The sequence below is a fragment of the Macaca nemestrina genome, chromosome 7, assembly GCF_043159975.1.
Source record: "Macaca nemestrina isolate mMacNem1 chromosome 7, mMacNem.hap1, whole genome shotgun sequence".
Classification (NCBI taxonomy): Eukaryota; Metazoa; Chordata; class Mammalia; order Primates; family Cercopithecidae; genus Macaca; species Macaca nemestrina.
In genome coordinates this window covers 136,723,637-136,744,660 of record NC_092131.1, presented here as the reverse complement: position 1 = coordinate 136,744,660, position 21,024 = coordinate 136,723,637, and the positions used below count along the sequence as shown (strand labels likewise).

The following is a 21,024-nucleotide window of genomic DNA, read 5'->3' as shown; positions in this document are numbered from 1 at the left end:
AGTCCGGGAAAGAGTTGTGAAGACTGTTGAACTTGTGACTCCAGGCTCCATTAATAGCTAAGGCCAACCAACCCTCAGCTCCAACTTCTTCCTGCCCTGGGGCAACCTCCACCAAAGGCGGCGAGGCCTCTGATTTTTGTTTCAAAAAGAAATCAACAAGCTGTCTTTTTAATTTCCCAATTTCTAAAAAAATAGAGGACAAACAAAACCCATCAGCTCACAGGCAACACATCTGCAGCCTCTGCTATGGGGAATAAGGAAGGATATAGCTGGAGAGATAGCTGGGGGAATCTGAATGGTGAGCAGAGCTGAGAGTTTCAGGGGTTTGGGAAGAGAAGCCTCTTAGGAAAGAGGTAGTTTGGGTCACGGAGGAAAGAGAGGCCCAATGAGCCACAAAGAGGCAACTTAACCTCCTTGCTTTGAGCAGGAGCAATCACCTCGATCACAAGCTCCTGGGGAGGAGGTGGCCCAGGAATCTGTGTACAGATGTGGGTACAAGTGATTCTTATCAGGAAAAGCTGGAGATACTCAGGTTTAGATCTTAGACAATGTTGTCCTAGAAAGTTGTGGTAGGCCGGGCGCGGTGGCTCAAGCCTGTAATCTCGGCACTTTGGGAGGCCAAGACGGGCGGATCACGAGGTCAGGAGATCGAGACCATCCTGGCTAACACAAAAAAAACTAGCCGGCGAGGTGGCAGGCGCCTGTAGTCCCAGCTACTAGGGAGGCTGAGGCAGGAGAATGGCATAAACCCGGGAGGCGGAGCTTGCAGTGAGCTGAGATCCGGCCACTGCACTCCAGCCTGGGCGACAGAGCGAGACTCCGTCTCAAAAAAAAAAAAAAAAAAAAAAAGAAAAGAAAGTTGTGGCAGCAGGAAAGAATAAACATCTGAAACATACTTGTCTAGGAAAGTGTCAGAGGCCATAGTTACTAGATGTGGGTGGAGGTGCTGCAAAGGAAATGAACCAAAAGTCTGCCAAGGTCACCATTTTCGGGACCACGGTGACACCCAGAACAGTGGGGCAGGGGCGATGATTGGAGCTGGGAGGCTGCTGAGATGAAGGCTGAAGAGGTGGACACCACAGGTACAATCTGCTTTGCACAAACCTACAGTATGAAAGGCCAGATTTGCCAAAACAGATTAGGGATCAGAGTCTACAAAAGAACTCTTCACAGGAGGAGCCAGCATGGGGACCCTAAAGGGTTCTCCTAGGAACTTTTAAAAGTCCCGGTGCCTGGGAGCAAGAGTGGTGTGCCATCACCACATCCAGTGATTAGCTGACGGTGATGAAGATAATAATAAAACCTACAACCCTGAGTTGTTAGGAGGACTAAATGAGCTACGTGTAGAAACAGCTCAGGACAGTGCAACACAAACAGTAAGTGCTATTAGTGGGGTACAGGTGTTGGTTGCTATATTATCAATCAAATGCCCCCTCTCTGCTGCTCACCGATCTGCTGAGGAAAGGTCTACATTGCTGGGATGGTTGGGAAAGAAAGAGATGGCTAGTCCTGGAGGGATGGATCCCACCCCTTCATCCTCCATATCACCATCCCATTAGCTGGTATCTTTCTAGACACACACCTACCCACTGACAGTCACATCATATTACATGTATCTATGTCTGTATTCGTATATTTTCAGACCTGTGTACTTTTTCTCCTCCACTCTTCAGATGCCATCTTTGAGAGGAGCAGAGAAATAAAAAGGTAATCTGAGGGACCAAGAATCTTACCTTGAGATATCAAGTATAGACCTAACAGGCACTTTTATTATTAACAAATCTAATTGTTATCATTTCCTCACCATCCAGCAGGTATGGGTGCTCATTAAAATGATCAAATCAGTTAATAGAAAAATAGAAAAGCTACATATTATCTGTAAGTAAACAAACAAAAAATCTCAATGTCCAGGCTGCACTTCAAACCAATCAAATCAGAATCTCTGAGGATGGGGCTCGGACGTCAGGGTTATTTTCCTTCGTTTCCCACGTGATTTCAATGACAGCCAAGGTTGAGGCTTGTAAAGAATGATCTTTCCAAACTGGGCTCAGTGACACAACTTCTGCTTGAGACCAGGAGTTTGTAGAACAGCCTAGGCAACATAGCGAGACTCCTGCCTTTTTTCTTTTAATCCAACAACAATAATAATAATAATGATCTTCCCCAGTTAATGTCAATATTCAACTTCCAATACGGAAATTAGCATTGAAAGCCTTCCTTAGAAAGGTTAGCCATAAGCCAGGTGCGGTGGCTCACACCTGTAATCCCAGCACTCTGGAAGGCTGAGACAGGCGGATTGCTTGAGTCCAGGAGTTTGAGACCAGCCTGGGCAACATGGTGAAAACCCATCTCTACTAAAAATACAAAAATTGGCCAGGCGCAGTGGCTCACACCTGTAATCCCAGCACTTTGGGAGGCCGAGGCGGGCGGATCACGAGGTCAGGAGATCAAGACCAACCTGGCGAACACGGTGAAACCCCGTCTCTACTAAAAACGCAAAAAAAATTAGCTGGGCATGGTGGCGGGCGCCTGTAGTCCCAGCTTATAGGGAGGCTGAGGCAGGAGAATGGCGTGAACCCGGGAGGCGGCGGAGCTTGCAGTGAGCGGAGATCGCGCCACTGCACTCCAGCCTGGGCGACAGAGCGACTCTGTCTCAAAAAATAAATTAATAAATTAAATAAATAAAAATAAAAATACAAAAATTAGCCAGGCATACCGGTATGTGCCTGGAGTCCCAGCTACACGGGAGGCTGAGGTGGGAGGATCGTTTGAGACCAGGAGGCAGAGGTTGCAGTGAGCCAAGATCACGCCACTGCACTCCAAATTGGGCAAGACCACGTCTCAGAAAAAAAAAAAAAAGAAAAAGCCATGAACCAGCAATTTCACCTCTCAGAATGTATCTCAAAAAGACAACAACAGATATAAACAATGATTAATGTAGAAGGATGCTTATCAAAGTATTATTTATAAAAGCAAAATTTTAAAATTGTAAAGAAACCCAAAGGAAGGACTCCTCACTGCTAGGGAGTGGAGGCACAGAATAAGGTGGAAATTCCAGGTGCATCTTAAAGGACGAGAGGGAGTTTGCTTCAACAAAGATGGGAATGGCATCAGGAGGGGTCAGGACAGAGACAAGCTTATATGTGCTTTAACCCAGACACTGGGGAGTCACTGTGTCTAGACAGTGAGAGCCAGAAACCAGAAAGAAGAAGGAAAAAAAAAAAGAGAAAGACTTCTTACTCCTCCAGGACCAGGAGACCCAATTAGAGCAGTCTGGCACCCCAAATAAGAACAGGGTAAGCTTAATGCAGTGCTTTTCAGACTTCACTAAGTGTACAAATTGCCCAGATTTGTTAAAATGCAGATCCTGACTGGATAGGTCTGGGGCAGGGCCTGCTTTTCTTTTCTTTTTTTTTTTTTTTTTTTGAGACAGAGTCTCACTCTGTCACCCAGGCTGAAGTCCAGTGGCGTGATCTCGGCTCACTGCAAGCTCTGCCTCCTGGGTTCATGCCATTCTCCTGGCTCAGCCTCCTGAGTAGCTGGGACTATATGCGACCGCCACCTCACCTGGCTGATTTTTTGTATATTTAGTAGAGACAGGGTTTCACCATGTTAGCCAGGATGCTCTCCATCTCCTGACCTTGTGATCCACCTGCCTCAGCCTCCCAAAGTGCTGGGATTACAGGCGTGAGCCACTGCGCCCGGCCAAGGCCTACTTTTCTAATGAGCACCCAGGTGAGGCTCATGTTGCTGATCCTCAACCACACTAAGCTGCGAGGGCCTGGAGCTAACACAAAGAAGCCCTTCCCACCCACTTCCCACCCCCAGACAGGGTCTACAGGCTAATGGAGAACCAGAACATGCTATTTTGGGGGGCGGGGGGGAACAAAACAAAAAACTTTACAGCTGCGACTGTGTCAAGTGACAAACCTGACGTTTGGGGGCCAATGGTCAAGGGGTACAGGGAATCCCAAGAATGCTACGTATGAGTTCTTTCATCCAACCCCGGTCCCAAAAAACAAGGTGAGAAATCCTGAGACCGGGTATTCAGCACACACACAATGTGATTCCTCAAACGCTTGATAAGTACTTCCCAAGCCAGGCACTGCAAATACAAGAGCTCCCAGTGTAAAATCAGAGAGCTTGCCAGGCGCGGTCGCTCATCCCTATAATCCCAGCAGTCTGGGAGGCCGAGGAGGGCGAATCACCTGAGGTCAGGAGTTCAAAAGCCTTGACCAACATGGTGAAACCCCATCTCTACTAAAACTACAAAAAAAAATTAGCTGGGCATCATGGCATCTGCCTGTAATCCCAACTACTAGGGAGACAGGCAGGAGAACTGCTTGAACCCAGGAGGCAGAGGTTGCAGTAAGCCGAGATTGCACCATTGCATCACTCCAGCCTGGGCAACAAGAGGGAAACTCTATCTGAAAAATAATAATAATAATAAATCAGAGAGCTTATCGGCATAGAAATGGTCTCAAAACAAGACACCTCAGAGATAATCCGGGACTTTGGGGACAGTGACAAGATAATGCTAGATCAGACCTAAAGCCAAGAGCTTGGTTCAGCAGTGGGGAGTTCTCAGGAAATCACCAATCAATAAAGTAATTTAAGTCACTGCTCTAATTTTTGGAAACTGCAACCCTTGTGTTACAGGTGTGTAATAACACCTCACATGTGGAGAAAGATTTAAATGACTGAAAATGGCAAACTTTCACATTACTTCCTAGTGCTTTTAACTAAACAAATGAAAGTGAGAGACTTTTTTTGAGACAGGGTACCACTCTGTCACCCAGAATGGAGTGCAGGGGCACAATCACGGCCCACTACAGCCTTGACCTCCTGGCTCAGGTGAACCTCCCACCTCAGCCTCCTGAGTAGCTGGGACTACAGGCATGCACCACCACACAGGCTAATTTTTTAAATCTTTTTATATAGACAGGGTTTCGCCATGTTGCCCAGGCTGCTTTCGAACTCCTGTACTCAAATGACCGACCCGCCCAATCCCAGAGGGCTGGGATTACAGGTGTGAACTACCGTGCCCGGCCAAGAGATTTTTTAACAGCTCCACACTTTTCTTCTTCAGGTAACTACAAAATGATCTAGTCAGTCAAGTCCAGACCTGATTCCCTTTTCTTTAAAAGTTAGACTTTGATTCAGATACAGGTCCAGATGCCCACTTCTCTGCATCATTTCAGTAACTCATGCGACATGTGGCAAAAGGAGGCCTAAAGTGTGTTTATCTAAGAATGTATGTATGTCCCCAGAGATGGTGCCGGGCCCCACCAGTGAGCAGCCTTGCTGCTGACGGCCATGCCTACAGCCAGCCAAGAATCTATGTGGTCTGGGCTATTTTCCTCAACAGTGGGTGCCCAATAAGGAATATGGCAACAGAACTGGATGGTAAGAATCTGTTTCTCCAGTAGCCCTCAAGAGAAAGGGTAACTGTCTGGGACTGGTACAATAAGCCCCATGGGAGGGACAGTCTGTCTCTTTAGAGGAGGTGGCTTTTGGGGGTAACCTACATTGCTGATGCTCTTTTTTTTTTTTTTTGAGACGGAGTCTCACTCTGTCGCCCAGGCTGGAGTGCAGTGGCGCAATCTCGGCTCACTGCAAGCTCCACCTCCAGGGTTCATGCCATTCTCCTGCCTCAGCCTCCCGAGTAGCTGGGACTACAGGTGCCAGCCACCATGCCTGGCTAATTTTTTTGTATTTTTAGTAGAGACGGGGTTTCACCGTGTTAGCCAGGATGGTCTCGATCTCCTGACCTCGTGATCCGCCCGCCTCAGCCTCCCAAAGTGCTGGGATTACAGGCATGATTACGCACCCGCCCAACTGATGCTCTCTTAAGGGATTACAAGTGGGGCGGGGGAGAGGGGGGAGGATGTGCCCTAAACAGAGCAATTGATACCTTTGCAGAGGGCTAAGGGATAGAGTCAAATCTATTAGGGGCACGTTTACTTTACTGGTATCGTTTGAACTTTTTTATAATGAGAATATATTCAAACATTACTTGCATAATTAAAAATAAATTTTAAAAAGCATGATCAAAACAACTCCACAGGTCCCTTTGCATGTATCCCATATTCACCAAACAAACCTGGTTCCGTTGGCCAAGACCTTCCAGCAGAAAGAAAATAAGTTGAGCATTCTAGTCCCACTTGGAGGTATGTTTCTTGGTGAAAATTAAAGTTGCACTGCGGCCAAGTGCAGTGGCTCACGCCTGTAATCCCAGCACTTTGGAAGGATGAGGTGGGAGAACTGCTTGCGCCCAGAAGTTCAAGACCAGCCTGGACAACATAGCGAGACCCCATCCTAATTTTTTAAAAAGCTGCATTGTGAGTTTGATCCCTCTGACCCCAAACACTCCTCCCAAACAGGTCCCTCTCTCACCTGCCACCATGGGTGTCTTTCTGGATCTCACCCCAATACCTTCCCCTGCCCCAGGACAAAAATCTCCACAACTTAGCAGGACATGTGTAGCCCTGCATGCTCCATAGGCTGGCCTCATTTCTTCCTGTTCCCCACAACAGTTACACTAAAGCAGTCTTGTCCTTCTCTGTAAGCTCACACCTCCTGGCTTTCTGACTATCCTGCTGCTCCTCCTGGAATACTCTTTCCCTCTTTTCTGCTCTTGAAGTTCTGCCCTGGGACTCGGCAAAGCATCAGCCTCCACCCCTAGTTGGTGTTCCCAGAGCCTGGCCCACAGCTGAGAGCTTGGGGGTGTCCTTGCTGTGGGCTTCCATGTTGTACCGCGCTTACCTAGTATAGCTGAGCACACTGTTAACCTCTTCAAGGGTCAATCCTGTATCCTTAGCACCTGGCCCATAGCAAACACTCCATAAGTATCTGTTGCCAAAACCGAAGGAAGTTTCGTTCCCAAGGCTCTGATATAGCACACTTAGAAAACTGAGTATCTGAACCTGCAAGAACAAACCTCAAGGGAAGTCAGTGAACTTGCCTCTTTCTCCAACCTCACACTTCCAGTACCCAGAAACGCCTGTGCACCATGGTCACCACTTGAGATGCCCTCAACACATCATTAGGTGGGCTACCAGGATCAGACGGGGCCAGGAGGCTCAGCCTTTGTTTGTCCCTCAACCTCCTAGGAATGATAGCAAAGGAGGGGGCCGGGCGCGGTGGCTCAAGCCTGTAATCCTAGCACTATGGGAGGCCGAGACGGGCGGATCACGAGGTCAGGAGATCGAGACCATCCTGGCTAACCCGGTGAAACCCCGTCTCTACTAAAAAAATACAAAAAACTAGCCGGGCGAGGTGGTGGGCGCCTGTAGTCCCAGCTACTCCGGAGGCTGAGGCAGGAGAATGGTGTAAACCCGAGAGGTGCAGCTTGCAGTGAGCTGAGATCCGGCCACTGCACTCCAGCCTGGGCGACAGAGTGAGACTCCGTCTCAAAAAAAAAAAAAAAAAAAAAAGATAGCAAAGGAGGAACCAAACACTGATGATTTCATCAGAGATAACGCTAAACACGTGTTGATTATAAATACCTCCTTTAATCTAGCAATATGGTGCCTGTCATTAATTGATTGCCTAATGTTGAACTAATTTTTTTTTTTTTTTTTTTTTTTTTGAGACGGAGTCTCGCTCTGCCACCCAGGCTGGAGTGCAGTGGCCGGATCTCAGCTCACTGCAAGCTCCGCCTCCCGGGTTCACGCCATTCTCCTGCCTCAGCCTCCTGAGTAGCTGGGACTACAGGCGCCCGCCACCTCGCCCGGCTAGTTTTTTGTATTTTTTAGTAGAGACAGGGTTTCACCGTGTCAGCCAGGATGGTCTCGATCTCCTGACCTCGTGATCCGCCCATCTCGGCCTCCCAAAGTGCTGGGATTACAGGCTTGAGCCACCGCGCCCAGCTAATGTTGAACTAATTTTGCATTCCTGGGATGAACCCAACCTGGTCATAAGGAATTACCCTTTTTTATAAATTGTTAGCTTTAAGATCCTAATACCTTGAAGATAATTTTTGCATTTATACTCATGACGTTGGCCTATAATTTTCTTTCCTTTTTTTTTTTTTTTTTTTTAAGACAGAGTCTCGCTGTGTTGCCCAGGCTGGAGTGCAGTGGCATAATCTCGGCTCACTGCTACCTCTGCCTCCCAAGTCCCGGTTCAAGCAATTCTCCTGCCTCAGTCTCCCAAGTAGGTGGGATTACTGGCACGTGCCACCATAATGGGGAGATGGGGTTTCACCATATTGGCCAGGCTGGTCTTGAACTCCTGACCTCGTGCTCCACCCGTCTCAACCTCCCAAAGTGCTGGGATTACAGGTGTGAGCCACCACACTCAGCCTATAATTTTCTTTTTTTCCATCAACCTTATTAGATTTAGGGTCAAGGTTTGCTAGCCTCTTTTTTAATATTCTGTGTAACACTGGGAATTACTTATCCCCTCAGTGATTGCTAGAACTCACCAATGACACCAGTTATGTCCAGAGTTTTCTTTGAGGGAAAATCTCTGACTACTAATTCAACGGTTTTTTGTTTTGTTTGTTTTTGTTTGAGGGAGAGAGACTTGCTCTGTTGCCCAGGCTGGAGTGCAGTGGTGTGATCATGGCTCACTGCAGCCTCAACCTCTTGGACTCAAGCCATCCTCCCGTTTCAGCCTCCCAAGTAGCTGGGACTACAGGCACACACCACCACACCCAGCTAATTCTTAAATTTATTTTTTTGTAGAGACAGGATTTCACCATGCTGCCTAGGCTGGTCTCAAACGATCCTCCTGCTTTGCCTTCCCAAAGTCCTGGGATTATAGGCGTGAGCCACCCAGCCTTTTTCTTCTTTTTCTACAATAGTTTAGAAAAGTTCGCCCAATAACCTGGCACCCTCCAGGTTTTTTGTTTTGTTTTGTTTTGCTTTTTTTTTTTTTTTTAAATGGAGTTTCATTCTTGTTGCCCAGGCTGGATTGCAATGGCTCAATCTTGGCTCACCGCAATGTCCACCTCCCGGGTTCAAGCGATTCTCCTGTTTCAGCCTCCAGAGTAGCTGGGATTACAGGCATGTGCCACCATGCCCAGCTAATTTTTGTATTTTAATAGAGACGGGGTTTCTCCATGTTGGTGAGGCTGGTCTCAAACTCCCGACCTCAGGTGATCCGCCCCTGCCTTGGCCTCCCAAAGTGCTAGGATTACAGACATGATTCACCAAGCCCGGCCCCTCCAAGTTTTTAACAGTGAAGAATGTTACTTGTGCAAGTCAGAATCTGATACCAATTAAATGGTGACAGCTTTGCTGATGAACAAGAATATGCTCTTCCATGGCTAAGAAGGGAGACTGCCACACTTGACAGTTCCCAAAGATACATGGAGTTCGGTGTCTTTAATGAATATCAGCTATTGGCTATTTCAATATTCTGCTTTTTACTGAATCGATTTTGGTAAGTTATATTTTTCTAGGCAATTCGAAACATTTGGATAAGGACAACTGATATCTTGAATGCTGACCCAGAGGTGAACTCTGCAAAAAAAAAAAAGTGCCTGGTGAATCAGAGAAATAACAGCTGACATACGCACTGGATGTTACAGTTTATAAAAGCACTGCCCATAGATCACCTCATCGGAAGACCAAGTTCTGGGTGGCTTTGGTGACTTTTTGGTGTCTATTTGCAAAAGGATGGATAACTTTCTAGCTAAGCAAAACAGCTGATTCACATCAACCCTATTTCTGGCCAGGCTAGAAAATCTGTGGAGGACTATGCAACGATTCCTGATTCCTCACTTCAGTCCCCGGAGTCACTTGTCATTGACAGGAGAGAAGCAGCCACCAAGTGCCTTGGGAGTGAGAGTTGACATGAGGGTGTCAGGAGTGTTCTTAGCTAATGGAAACCTTCCCCAAGGCAAGGCCATGCCAAGCTGGGAATGAAAAGTCTGGGGGCTGTCATGTTTACTAACGCGGATGGAACTGCCTCTACCTCTGGTTCCACAGGGCACTTGGTCCAGGACGCAGTGGGCAGCGCCAGGACAAAGCACACTCACCAGGGCTTCAAAGTCCTTACAGTCGCCGCGGGCGTAGGACGCGGGGAAGGGCCGCAGCACCGAGTCGCGCTTGTAGCTCTGCAGGGCCGAGGCGAAGAGGCTGCACCGGAGGTCGGCAGCCAGCAAGTCGCGGCCCGCCGCCTCCCTGGCGGCGGCCCAGCCTGAGGGCTGCATCCCAGGTCACTGCGCGTTGCCGGGGGAGACGCGCTGGTTGGGGGCAAGGGCGAGCGTGCGTTCAACGCGGGGGCTGGGCCCGCTGACAATGGGCCGTCTGGGGCCGGGTTCCCAAGCCTGGGGTGGAGCTAGGCAGGGGGCTGAGATGACACGGGTGAGAACGTGCCGACGAGGGTCCTCTGCCGGGGTCTGGGCCGCGGCTCGCTGCCGAGGAGAGAGACCGAGGCCTGGACCGCGGGTCCGCGGGGAGGTTGGGCCCAGGGATAATGGGGCCGGGGTTGGTGGCTGGGAGGGGTTCCCGGCCTGGGGGAGGGGCTATGACAATGGAATGACAACCGCGGGAACGTACTGACACGTGTCCTCCGCGGAGGTCTGGGGCGGGAAGCAGCCCCCGAGAGACGGCGGGCAGAGCCCACTCTCCGCGACGGGAGAGGCTGCTGCGCCGCGCGCGCTTTCCTACCCCGCCTCCAGCCGCGCGGCCGAAGCCCCGCCTCTCGCCCGGCCGCCCTCGGCGCCACCTGTCTTCCGCCTGCAGCGCACGTCAGTTTGCCTTGCCCGGCCTACCTCCCCTCCCGCCGCCGCGCTCCCACGCTGCTTAGCGCTCCGCCCGGCCCAGCCGAGGGCCCGCCCCTTCCCGCGCCAGCCAGCTCCTCCGTATGGGTTGTGCCCGCACCGCCCAGACCCCAATCAGCCGCAGCTGCGAGAGGTGCCGCCGCCAGTGTGTGCCGGGCGACGTCGCCCACGCCCCTGCCACCCATCCTCACAGCAGCGCCTGGTAGAAACTGATTTGGGCACCCTGTCGACCCGCCCCTGTACTTGTCTTTGTCCCAGCTCGGCGGGCTGAGCCTACTTCTCTTCCTTGGGGAATTAATGCTACCTGTTGTCTCTCTCTTGAATCGTTTCCCTCAAAAACTGCACGAAAGGAGCCATTTAACACCCAGGGAAACTGAGGCTTAGAGTGCTGCAATGCTTGCCCAAGATCCCACAGTCAGATGGGTGAATCTGGGATTCGCACCGAGGTCTTTGGAAAAACAAAAGACTTCCTCTGCTTTTCAGCATCCAGAATTCTCTGAATTGCTTAAGTCTCTGGCCTCAAATGCCCCAAGATCTTCCTTGGGAGGCCTCTCTGACAGGGAGCTTGGGGAAGAGCAGAGGGGCATTGACTTAACTCCCTACTCAGAACCTTCATTAGAAGAAAACCCCGAAGTGTGACCTCATGGTCACGTGCAAATCTAAACACAGACCATTGTGCTTAGACCAACACAGTGCACACGCTCCTACCCTGCAGGATCTTCTGAGGAAGAAACTTCTCCTTCTGCATCCAGGCTGTGCTGGGCCCTGGGCTCAGAGGAGAGGTTGTCCCATGCCATTGGATTGCATATATGACTTCGGGAGGTAGGGCGAAGACTGGTCCCCCAGACACCACAGAACTTCCCATCTTTTTTTTGCCCCGTAAAGGTTGGGGGCTGCTCCCAGGAGCCCACATCAAATCTCTGTTTGCTCTGAGGCCTAGAACCACAAGGCCCCTAATGCTTCAAAAGCCCTGGGGGTTCTCATGGGACCCAGGAACTCTAAGGTGGCTTCTGAAGCTCAGACCCCAGGAAGGGAGAGCTTGGAGTGGGGCAGGAGACCAGGGAACCATCTCTCATTCCACCTCTTCTTCATTGCAGCCCTTAGACAAAAGCCACCCTCTGATACCTCCTTGGCCTCAAGAATTGTTTGTTGGGTGGATATATAAAATATGCTTATCTGAAGCTATTTCTCACATATGGTATGAGAATCATAGTGATAATATTCACATCACAGGGTGGTGTGGAAGGGCCTCTGATGGCCAGCATTCTCATGCCTTACCTCATGCAGAATATTAGAATTCTTTTCAAGTCTTGTCAATTCCATAGACACAAAGTTGAATTTCATTATAGTTTTAATTTGCATTTACTTAATTGATAGTGACGTTGAATGTTTTTATGTTTACTTCATTCTCCTAGATTTTATCAGAATTTGCTAAGGTGATCTCAGAACCACATTTCTTGTGGAGGGGTTTCAGCTCTGCTTATATACATTTGATATAATCCACAGACCATACAATTCACCCATTTAAAGTGTACAATTTAATAGTTTTTAGTACATTCATAGATATATGCAACTGTCACCACGATCAATTTTAGAACATTTTTATCACCTCAAAAAGAAACTCTCTACACTTAGGCTATCACTGCTCTACCCACACCACCATGTCACCCACTCCTAAGGAATCACTAACATACTTGTTTTTTGTTTTTTAAGAGACTGGGCCTCGCTATGTTACCTCGGCTAGAGCACAGTGGCTATTCACAAGCATGATCATAGCACATTGCAGCCTAGAACGTCTGACCTCAAGTGATCCTCCTGGCTCAGCCTCCTGAGCACCTCGGACTACAGGCTCACACCACCACACCTGGCTTAGAGAACACATTTTGTTTACTACTGTCCTTTGAAATTCATTGAGGTTTGTCTGTCTCCTAGCATAAGGCCTATCCTGGAGAATGTTTCATGTGAATATATATTCTGCTGTTGTTAGGTCACGTGCTCTATGGATGTCTGTTAGGTCTAGTTGATTTATATTGTTTTCAAATCTTAGATTTTCTTGTTGATCTTCTTATTCATTATTGAAAGTGGGGACCGGGCATGTGGCTCACATCTGTAATCCCAGCACTTTGGGAGGCCGAAGCGGGTGGATCACCTGAGGTCAGGAGTTCGAGACCAACCTGGCCAATATGGTTAAACCCTGTCTGTAATAATGATGCAAAAATTAGCCAGGCACAGTGGCACGTGCCTGTAGCCCCAGCTACTCAGGAGGCTAAAGCCCAAGAATCGCTTGAACCCGGGAGGCGGAGGTTGCAGTGAGCAGAGATCATGCCACTGTACTCTAGCCTGGATAACAGAGCGAGACTTTGTCTCCAAAAGAAAAAAAAAAAATTACTGACAACAAAGATATCCACCTGAACAGGTTTTTAATGCAGATGAACGTGCCCTATTCTGGAAGAATATGCCACAAAAGACGTTTATTAGTAAGGAAGAAAATCAAGCACCAAGATTTAAGGCAGAAAGGGATAGTCTAACTATTGTTTTGTGCAAATTTGGTCAGGTTTATTATCAGAACTTCCCTTATCTGTAAAGCTGCTAACCCCCAAGCTTTGAAGAGAAAAGATAAACAAAAGCTGCCACTCTTTGTACAACAAGAAGGCCTGAACAACAAGAATGCTTTTTCTGGATTGGTTGAATGCTTTGTCCTTGAAGTTAGGAAGTATTATATCTTGCCAGTAAGGAGCTGCCATTTATTTATTTATTTATTTATTCATTCATTCATTCATTTTTTTTTTTTTTGAGACGGAGTCTCGCTCTGTCGCCCAGGCTGGAGTGCAGTGGCCAGATCTCAGCTCACTGCAAGCTCCGCCTCCCAGGTTTACGGCATTCTCCTGCCTCAGCCTTCCGAGTAGCTGGGACAACAGGCGCCCGCCACCTCGCCCGGCTAGTTTTTTGTATTTTTTTTAGTAGAGACGGGGTTTCACCATGTTAGCCAGGATGGTCTCGATCTCCTGACCTCGTGATCCACCGGTCTCGGCCTCCCAAAGTGCTGGGATTACAGGCTTGAGCCACCGCGCCCGGCCATTCATTCATTCTTTATTTAGACAGAATCTTGCTCTGTCGCTCAGGCTGGAGTGCAGTGGCGTGATCTTGATCTTGGCTCACTGCAACCTCCACCTCCCGGGTTCAAGCAATTCTCCTGCCTCAGCCTCCCGAGTAGCTGGGATTACAGGCGTGTGCCACCATGCTTGGCTAATTTTTGAATTTTTAGTAGAGACAGGGTTTCACTATGTTGGCCAGGCTGGTCTCAAACTCCCAACCTCAAGTGATCCACCTGCCTCAACCGCCCAAAGTGCTGGGATTATAGGTGTGAGCCACCATGCCCGGCCAGCAGGAGCTTCCTTTTCAAGTTCTTTTGATATTGGACAATGATCTTGGCCACCTGGAACCCCTTGAGTTCCACACCGAAGGTGCAAGTGGTCTACTTGCCCCTAAATACGATGTCTGTAATTCATCCTCTAGATCAAGGGGTCATAAGGACCCTTTAATGCTTATTACACCCCGTACTCTATGGAAGGGATTGTCAACACTATGGAAGAGGACCTCAACCAAGAGAACATCATGAACGTCTGGAAGGATTACACCATTGAAGATGTTGTAGAAAAACTCGTGAAGCCATCAAACCTGAAACAATAAATTCCTACTGGAGAAAAATTGTGTCCAGATGTTGTGCATGACTTCACAGGATTTATGACAGAGACTGTCAAGGAAATCACGAAAGACATTGTGGAAAAGAGGTGTGTGTGGGGTGAAGAGTTGTGTGGGGTGAAGGGTTCAAGGTACGAATCTTGGAGAAATCCAAGAACTAATAGATATCACACTAGAGGAACGAATAGAAGATGAGTTGGTGGAGATGAGTGCCTTCAAACCAGTGCAAGACGATGAAGAAGATGTAGAAGATGCAGTGCCAGAGAACAACTGACATTAAACAATCTGGTAGAAGTGTTCCTAGTATTCAAAACCGCTTTTACAACATGGACCCTTCTGTGGTATGGGCACTGAAACTAAAGCGAGTATGCCTGCCTCTCCTGCCTCCCTTCTACCTCTACCTCTTCCTCCTCTGCCACTCTTCAGACAGTAAAACCAACCTCTCCTCCCCCTCCTCAATGTACCAAACATGAAGACAATGAGGAAGAAGACCTTTATGATGACCCACTTCCACCTGATGAACAGTAAATATATGTTCTTTTTGTTTATTTAGTGGGCTTTTTTTAATAGTAAATATATTTAAATATATTTTCTCTCTTTTTTTTTTTTTTTGAGACAAGGTCTCACTCTGTTGCCAGGCTGGAGTACAGTGGTGTGATCTCACTGCAACCTGTGCCTCCCAGGTTCAAGCAATTCTCGTGTCTCAGCCTCCTGAGTAGCTAGGACTATATATATAGATGCATGATGCCATCTCCGGCAATTTTTTTTCCTTTCTTCTTTTTCTTTCTTTTTCTCTCTTTTCTTTTTTTTTTAGTAGAGACAAAATCTCGAACAGGCTGGTGTTGAACTCCTGGCCCCAAGTGATCCTTCTGCCTCGGCCTCCCAAAGTGCTGGGTTTACAGGCGAAAGTCACCATGCCCAGCCTATTTTCTCTTCTTTAAAACATTTTCCTTCCTCTACCTCATTTTGTAGTAAGAATACAGTATATAATATGTTTAACACACATAATATGTGTTAATCGACTGTTATCTGTAAGGCTTTCAGTCAACAGTAGACTATTTGTAGTTAAGTTTAGGGGGAGTCAGAAGTTATATGCATCAGCGAGGTGGCTCACACCTGTAATCCCAGCACTTTGGGAGGCCAAGGCGGGCGGATCACTTGTGGCCAGGAGTTTTAGACCAGCCTGGCCAACATGGCAAAACCCTGTCTACTAAAGATACAAAAATTAGCTGGGCATGGTGGCATATGCCTGTAGCCCCAGCTACTCAGGAGGCTGAGACAGGAGAATCGCTTGAGCCCAGGAGGTGGAGGTTGCAGTGAGCTGAGATCAAGCCACTGCATTCCAGCTTGGACCACAGTGAGACCCCATCTCCCCACCAAAAAAAAAGTTATATGCAAATTTTCAACTGCGAGAGGGGTCAGCAACTCTAACCCCCCATGTTGTTCAAGGGTCTACTGTATATCTGTTGTTTTTCTTTTTTTTTCTTTTTTGAGATGGAGTCTCGCTCTGTCGCCAGGCTGGAGAGCAGTGGCATGATCTTGGCTCACTGCAACCTCCACCTCCCAGGTTCAAGCATTCTTCTGCCTCAGCCTCCTGAGTAGCTGGGACTACAGGTGCGTGCCACCACGCCCAGCTAATTTTTGTAGTTTTAGTGGAGACGGGGTTTCACCATGTTAGTCAGGGTGGTCTTAATCTCCTGACCTCGTGATCCACATGCCTTGACCTCCGAAAGTGCTGGGATTACAGGCGTGAGCCACTGCGCCCAGCGCCTTTCTTTCCCTTCCCTTCCTTCCTTCCTTTCTTTCCTTTCTTTCCTTTCTTTCCTTCCTTCCTTCTTCCTTTCTTTTTTCCCCTTCCCTTCCCTTCCCTTCCCTTCCCTTCCCTCCTCTCCCCTCCCCTCCCCTCCCCTTCCCTCCCCTCCCCTCCCCTCCCCTCCCCTTCCCTCCCCTTCCCTTTCTTCGGAGTCTAGCTCTGTTGCCCAGGTGGGAGTGCCGTGGTGTCATCTCGGCTCACTGCGACCTCCGCCTCCTGGGTTCAAGTGACTCTCCTGCCTCAGCTCCCGAGTAGCTGGGTTTACAAGCACACACCGCCATGCCCAGCTAATTTTTGTATTTTTTGTAGAGACCCGGTTTCACTGTGTTGGCCAGGCTGGTCTTGAACTCCTGACCTTGTGATTCGCCCGCCTCAGCTTCCCAAAGTGCTGGGATTACAAGCGTGAGGCACCATGCCTGGCCTTTTTTTCTTTTTGAGATGGAGTCTCTCTCTGTTGCCCAGGCTGAAATGCAGTGGGGTAATGTTGGCTCACTGCAACCTCCATTTCCCAGGTTCAAGCAATTCTCATGCCTCAGGCTCCCGAGTTGCTGGGATTACCGGCGCCCTCTGCCATGCCTGGCTAATTTTTGTATTTTTAGTGGAGATGGAGTTTTGCCATGTTGGCCAGGCTGGTCTCGAACTCCCGGCCTCAATCTTCCACCTTGGCCTCCCTAAGTGCTGGGATTTCCAGCGTGAGCCACCATGCCCGGTTTTTTTTTTATGTTTTTCTTTATGTTTTATGCGTGTTTTTCTTTATGTTTTATGCGTGTCTTATATATATATTTTTATGTTTTATGCGTGTTTTTCTTTATGTTTTATGCGTGTCTTATATATTTTATGCTCCTTTAACAGGCACTTCACCAAAGAAGATACATGGATGACAAGCACTTGAGAAGATGCTCAACATCATTAGTCATTAGGAAAATGCAAATTAAACCACAGAGATACCACTACACACCCAGTGAAGTGGTTTATTTATTTATTTATTTGAGTATCCCTCTGTCGCCAGGCTGAAGTGCAATGGCACGATCTCTGCTCACTGCAACCTCTGCCTCCCAGGTTCAAGTGATTCTCTTGCCTCAGCCTCCCGAGTAGCTGGGACTACAGGCACACACCACCAGGCCCAGCTAATTTTTCTAGTTTTAGTAGAGACTGGGTTTCACCATGTTGGCCAGGATGGTCTCGATCTCCTGACCTCATGATCCGCCCGCCTCGGCCTCCCAAAGTGCTGGGATTACAGGCGTGAGACACCACGCCCAGCCAAAGTGGTTTAAAAAATAAAACGAACAATTCTAAATGTTGGAGAGGATGTGGAGTAACTGAAACTCTTATACATTGATGGTGGGAATATAAACTGCTAACTACTCTGTAAAAACAGTTTTTTTTTTTTTTGTTTTGTTTTGTTTTTTGAGACGGAGTCTCACGCCGTCGCCCAGGCTGTGGCGCGATCTCGGCTCACTGCAAGCTCCGCCTCCCGGGTTCACGCCATTCTCCTGCCTCAGCCTCCTGAGTAGCTGGGACTACAGGCGCCTGCCACCGCACCCGGCTAATTTTTTGTATTTTTAGTAGAGACGGGGTTTCACTGTGGTCTCGATCTCCTGACCTTGTGATCCGCCCACCTCGGCCTCCCAAAGTGCTGGGATTACAGGCGTGAGCCACCGCGCCCGCCCAAAAACAGTTCTTATAAAGTTAAACATCCACCTACCATAAGACTTAGCATTACCCACTTCTAGGTGTTTAGAGAAGTGAAAACTCTTGCTCAGACAAATATCTGTACAAAAATGTTTATAGCAGCTCTGTTAGCAGTCACTAAAAACTGGAAATGACAGGTGGATGGGTAAACAACTCATGGTACAGCCATACAGGAACAGAAAGGAATGCAACAACATGAGTGAATCTCAAGGCATCATGCTGAGCACAAGAAGCCAGTTCAAAAGGGTATGTACTGAATGTTTCATTTAAATGTCGGAAATGGCAAAACTAGTGATGGAGGACAGGTCAGTGTTTGTAAAGGATTACAAGTAGAGGAAGGTGTGACCACAAAGAGCAGCATGAGGAAATTTTGGAGTGATGAAACTATTTTGTATCTTGATTGTGGTGGTGATTATGCAAATCTGTATATATGTATAAAAATCTTAGATGCACTCAGTATGCAGTGAGGATAAAATAAAAATAATAAATTTAAAATCATAAATCTGGTCAGGTGTGGTGGTGGGTCACGCCTGTAAAGAAAATACAAAAAGTAGCAGGACATGGTGGCTTGCACCTGGAGTCCCAGCTAAGACTTGGGCAACAGAGAGTCCGTGTCTCTTACAGTGGCTCATGCCTGTAATCTCAGCATTTTGGGAGGATGAGGTTGTAGGATTGCTTAAGGCCAGGATTTCGAGACCAACCTGGGCAACATAGGAAACCCGGTCTCTAAAAGAAACAAAACAAAACAGGCAGTGGCTCAAGCCGGTAATCCTAGCACTTTGGAAGGCAGAGATGGTCGGATGGCATTGAGTCCAGGAGTTCTAGACCAGCCTGGGCAACATGGTGAAACCCTGTCTCTACTAAAAATACAAAAATTAGCCTGGCATGGTGGCCACAACTGTAGCCCCAGCTACTCTGGAGGCTGAGGTGGGATCGCTTGAGCCAGGGAGGTAGAGATTACAGTGAGCCGAGATTGCACCACTGCATTCCAGCCTGGGTGATAGAGTGAGATCCCGTCTCAAAAAAAAAAAAAATTGTTTTTAAGACAAAAAAAAAGAAATCATAGATCTGTATACCTGAAGAATTCAATTTTACTGATAGTTAATTTAAATTTAAATTTAAAAATAATTGCATGGAAGCATTATTTACAATAACCAAGAGGTGTAAACAACACATGTCCATCAACAAATGAATGGGTAAACAAAATGTGGTGTACCCATATAATGGAATATTATTCATCCTTAAAAAGGAATAAAATTCTGGGCGGGCGCGGTGGCTCACGCCTGTAATCCCAGCACTTTGGGAGGCTGAGGCGGGCAGATCACCTGAGGTCAGGAGTTCGAGATCAGCCTGAACAACATGGTGAAACCCCATCTCTGCTAAAAATACAAAATTAGCCAGGTGTGGTGGTGCATGCCTGTAATCCTAGTTACTCAGGAGGGTGAGGCAGAAGAATCACTTGAACTCAGGAAGCGGAGGTTGCAGTGAGCTGAGATCACGCCATTGCACTCTAGCCTGGGCAACAAGAGCAAAACTCCATCTCAAAAAAAAAAATAAAATAAAATAAAATTCCAATGCATGCTACAACATGGATGAACCTTAAAGACATTATGCTAAATGAAATAAACCAGAGACAAAAGGACAAATGGACGAATATTCCAGATTCCACTTATATGAGGCACCCAGAAAAGGCAATATCAGAGAGACAGAAAGTAAAATAGTGGTTGCTAGGGGCTGAGAGAGTGAGAATGGGGCGTCATTATTTAATGCGTTTTGGGATGATGAAAAGTTCTGAAAATGAAAGGTAATGATGGTTGCAGAACAGTGAATATATTTAATGCCACTGAACTGTACACTTAAAAATGGTTAAAATGGTAAATTTTATGTATATTTTATCACCATTAAAAAAAGAAAAAAAACTTTAAAAATTTAAATGCAGGCTAGAAAACATGTTAAAATACACTATATATAATATATATTATATTATATATACACTATATATAGTGTATATATAAAATACATTATATATAATATATATTATATTATATATTATATACACACTATATATACTATATAAGATATATCATATATATTATAAATTATATAATATATGTAATATATATTATATGTGTAATATATATTATATGTAATACATTATTTTATATATTATATAGATGCAAAATCTCGTGGAGAAAGTGAAAGAAGAGCTGGCGGCTGTGTCTCACGCCTGTAATCCAGCAACTCTGGAAGCTGAGGCAGGAGGCTTGCTTGAGACCAGAAGTTTGAGACCAGGCTGGGCAAGAAAGCCAGAACCCGTCTCTACAAAAAATACAAAAATTAGCCAGGTGTGGTGGCGAGTGCCTGTGGTCCCAGCTAGCTGAGAGGCCGAGGTGGGAGGATTACTAGGAGGGAGTTTTCTAATAGTTGGGGTGAGGAGGGGCAGTTAAGAGCAAAGGAATGGTTAATACAAATTCCAGATAGTGACTACCCATATAGTGAGTGAGGGGTATGATGGGGAAATGGGCCAACGAGGGCTTCAAAGATGTTAACAATATACTTTTTGAACTGGATGGCAGACATCAGTGTTTTATTACTTTTCTTTGAATTATGTATGCACATAGACTATATGCATTATGTGCGAGATATACTTAAAAATCTTTAAGATGTTTCTATTTTTATTTTAGAGACAGGGCTTAAAAGTCCTGGGCAATTAGCTGGGCTCAGTGTCTTGCGCCTGAAATCCCACCTACTTGGGAGGCTGAGGCAGGAGAATCGCTTAAACCCGGGAGGCAGAGGCTGCAGTGAGCCGAGATCGCGCCACTGCACTCCAGCCTGGATGACAGAGACCCTGTCTCAAAAAAAAAAAAAAAAAAAAAAAAATCCTGGGCAGCAAGGCCCTGGCTTCGCCCCCTAAAGGTTGCCCCAAGAGCACCGTGTGACTACTAAGGTATTTCCGGAGTCTAAAGATGATTATTCAGGATCATTTGCATACCCATAATACATTGCAAACAGTATTTTTTTCTGAAAAAAAATTCTCTATTGCTTGACATTCTGAGTATGAGAATTGTACATGCAGAATATT

At 47.1% G+C, this 21,024-nt stretch overlaps 1 protein-coding gene, 1 long non-coding RNA gene and 1 other non-coding gene across 6 annotated transcripts in view; 1 reads left to right on the top strand and 2 right to left on the bottom strand.

Moving 5' to 3' along the window:
- The window catches only part of LOC105488453 (poly(ADP-ribose) polymerase family member 16), a 31,679-nt gene extending 21,199 nt beyond the window's left edge, over positions 1-10,480 (bottom strand). For both annotated transcript variants that reach the window (XM_011752513.3, XM_011752505.3), the window contains exon 1: positions 9,989-10,480. In XM_011752513.3, coding sequence (XP_011750815.1) covers positions 9,989-10,162 — 174 coding nt within the window. In that variant the 5' untranslated portion in view covers positions 10,163-10,480. The remainder of the gene's footprint in view (positions 1-9,988) is intronic.
- LOC112428773 (small nucleolar RNA SNORA24) lies at positions 9,192-9,322 on the bottom strand. The gene has a single exon (XR_003020820.1). It is a non-coding gene; the product is annotated as a small nucleolar RNA SNORA24 (small nucleolar RNA).
- LOC105488461 (uncharacterized) lies at positions 10,097-20,781 on the top strand. Of its 3 annotated transcripts, none has more exons than XR_011626429.1 (4): positions 10,097-10,167; positions 12,449-12,650; positions 17,103-18,188; positions 20,117-20,725. It is a non-coding gene; the product is annotated as an uncharacterized lncRNA (long non-coding RNA). The 3 variants fall into 3 exon arrangements; XR_011626428.1 differs by lacking the exon at positions 10,097-10,167 and adding an exon at positions 10,711-11,557; XR_011626427.1 differs by lacking the exon at positions 10,097-10,167 and having other exon boundaries at positions 10,711-12,650; positions 20,117-20,781.
- Positions 20,782-21,024: the final 243 nt, after the last annotated feature.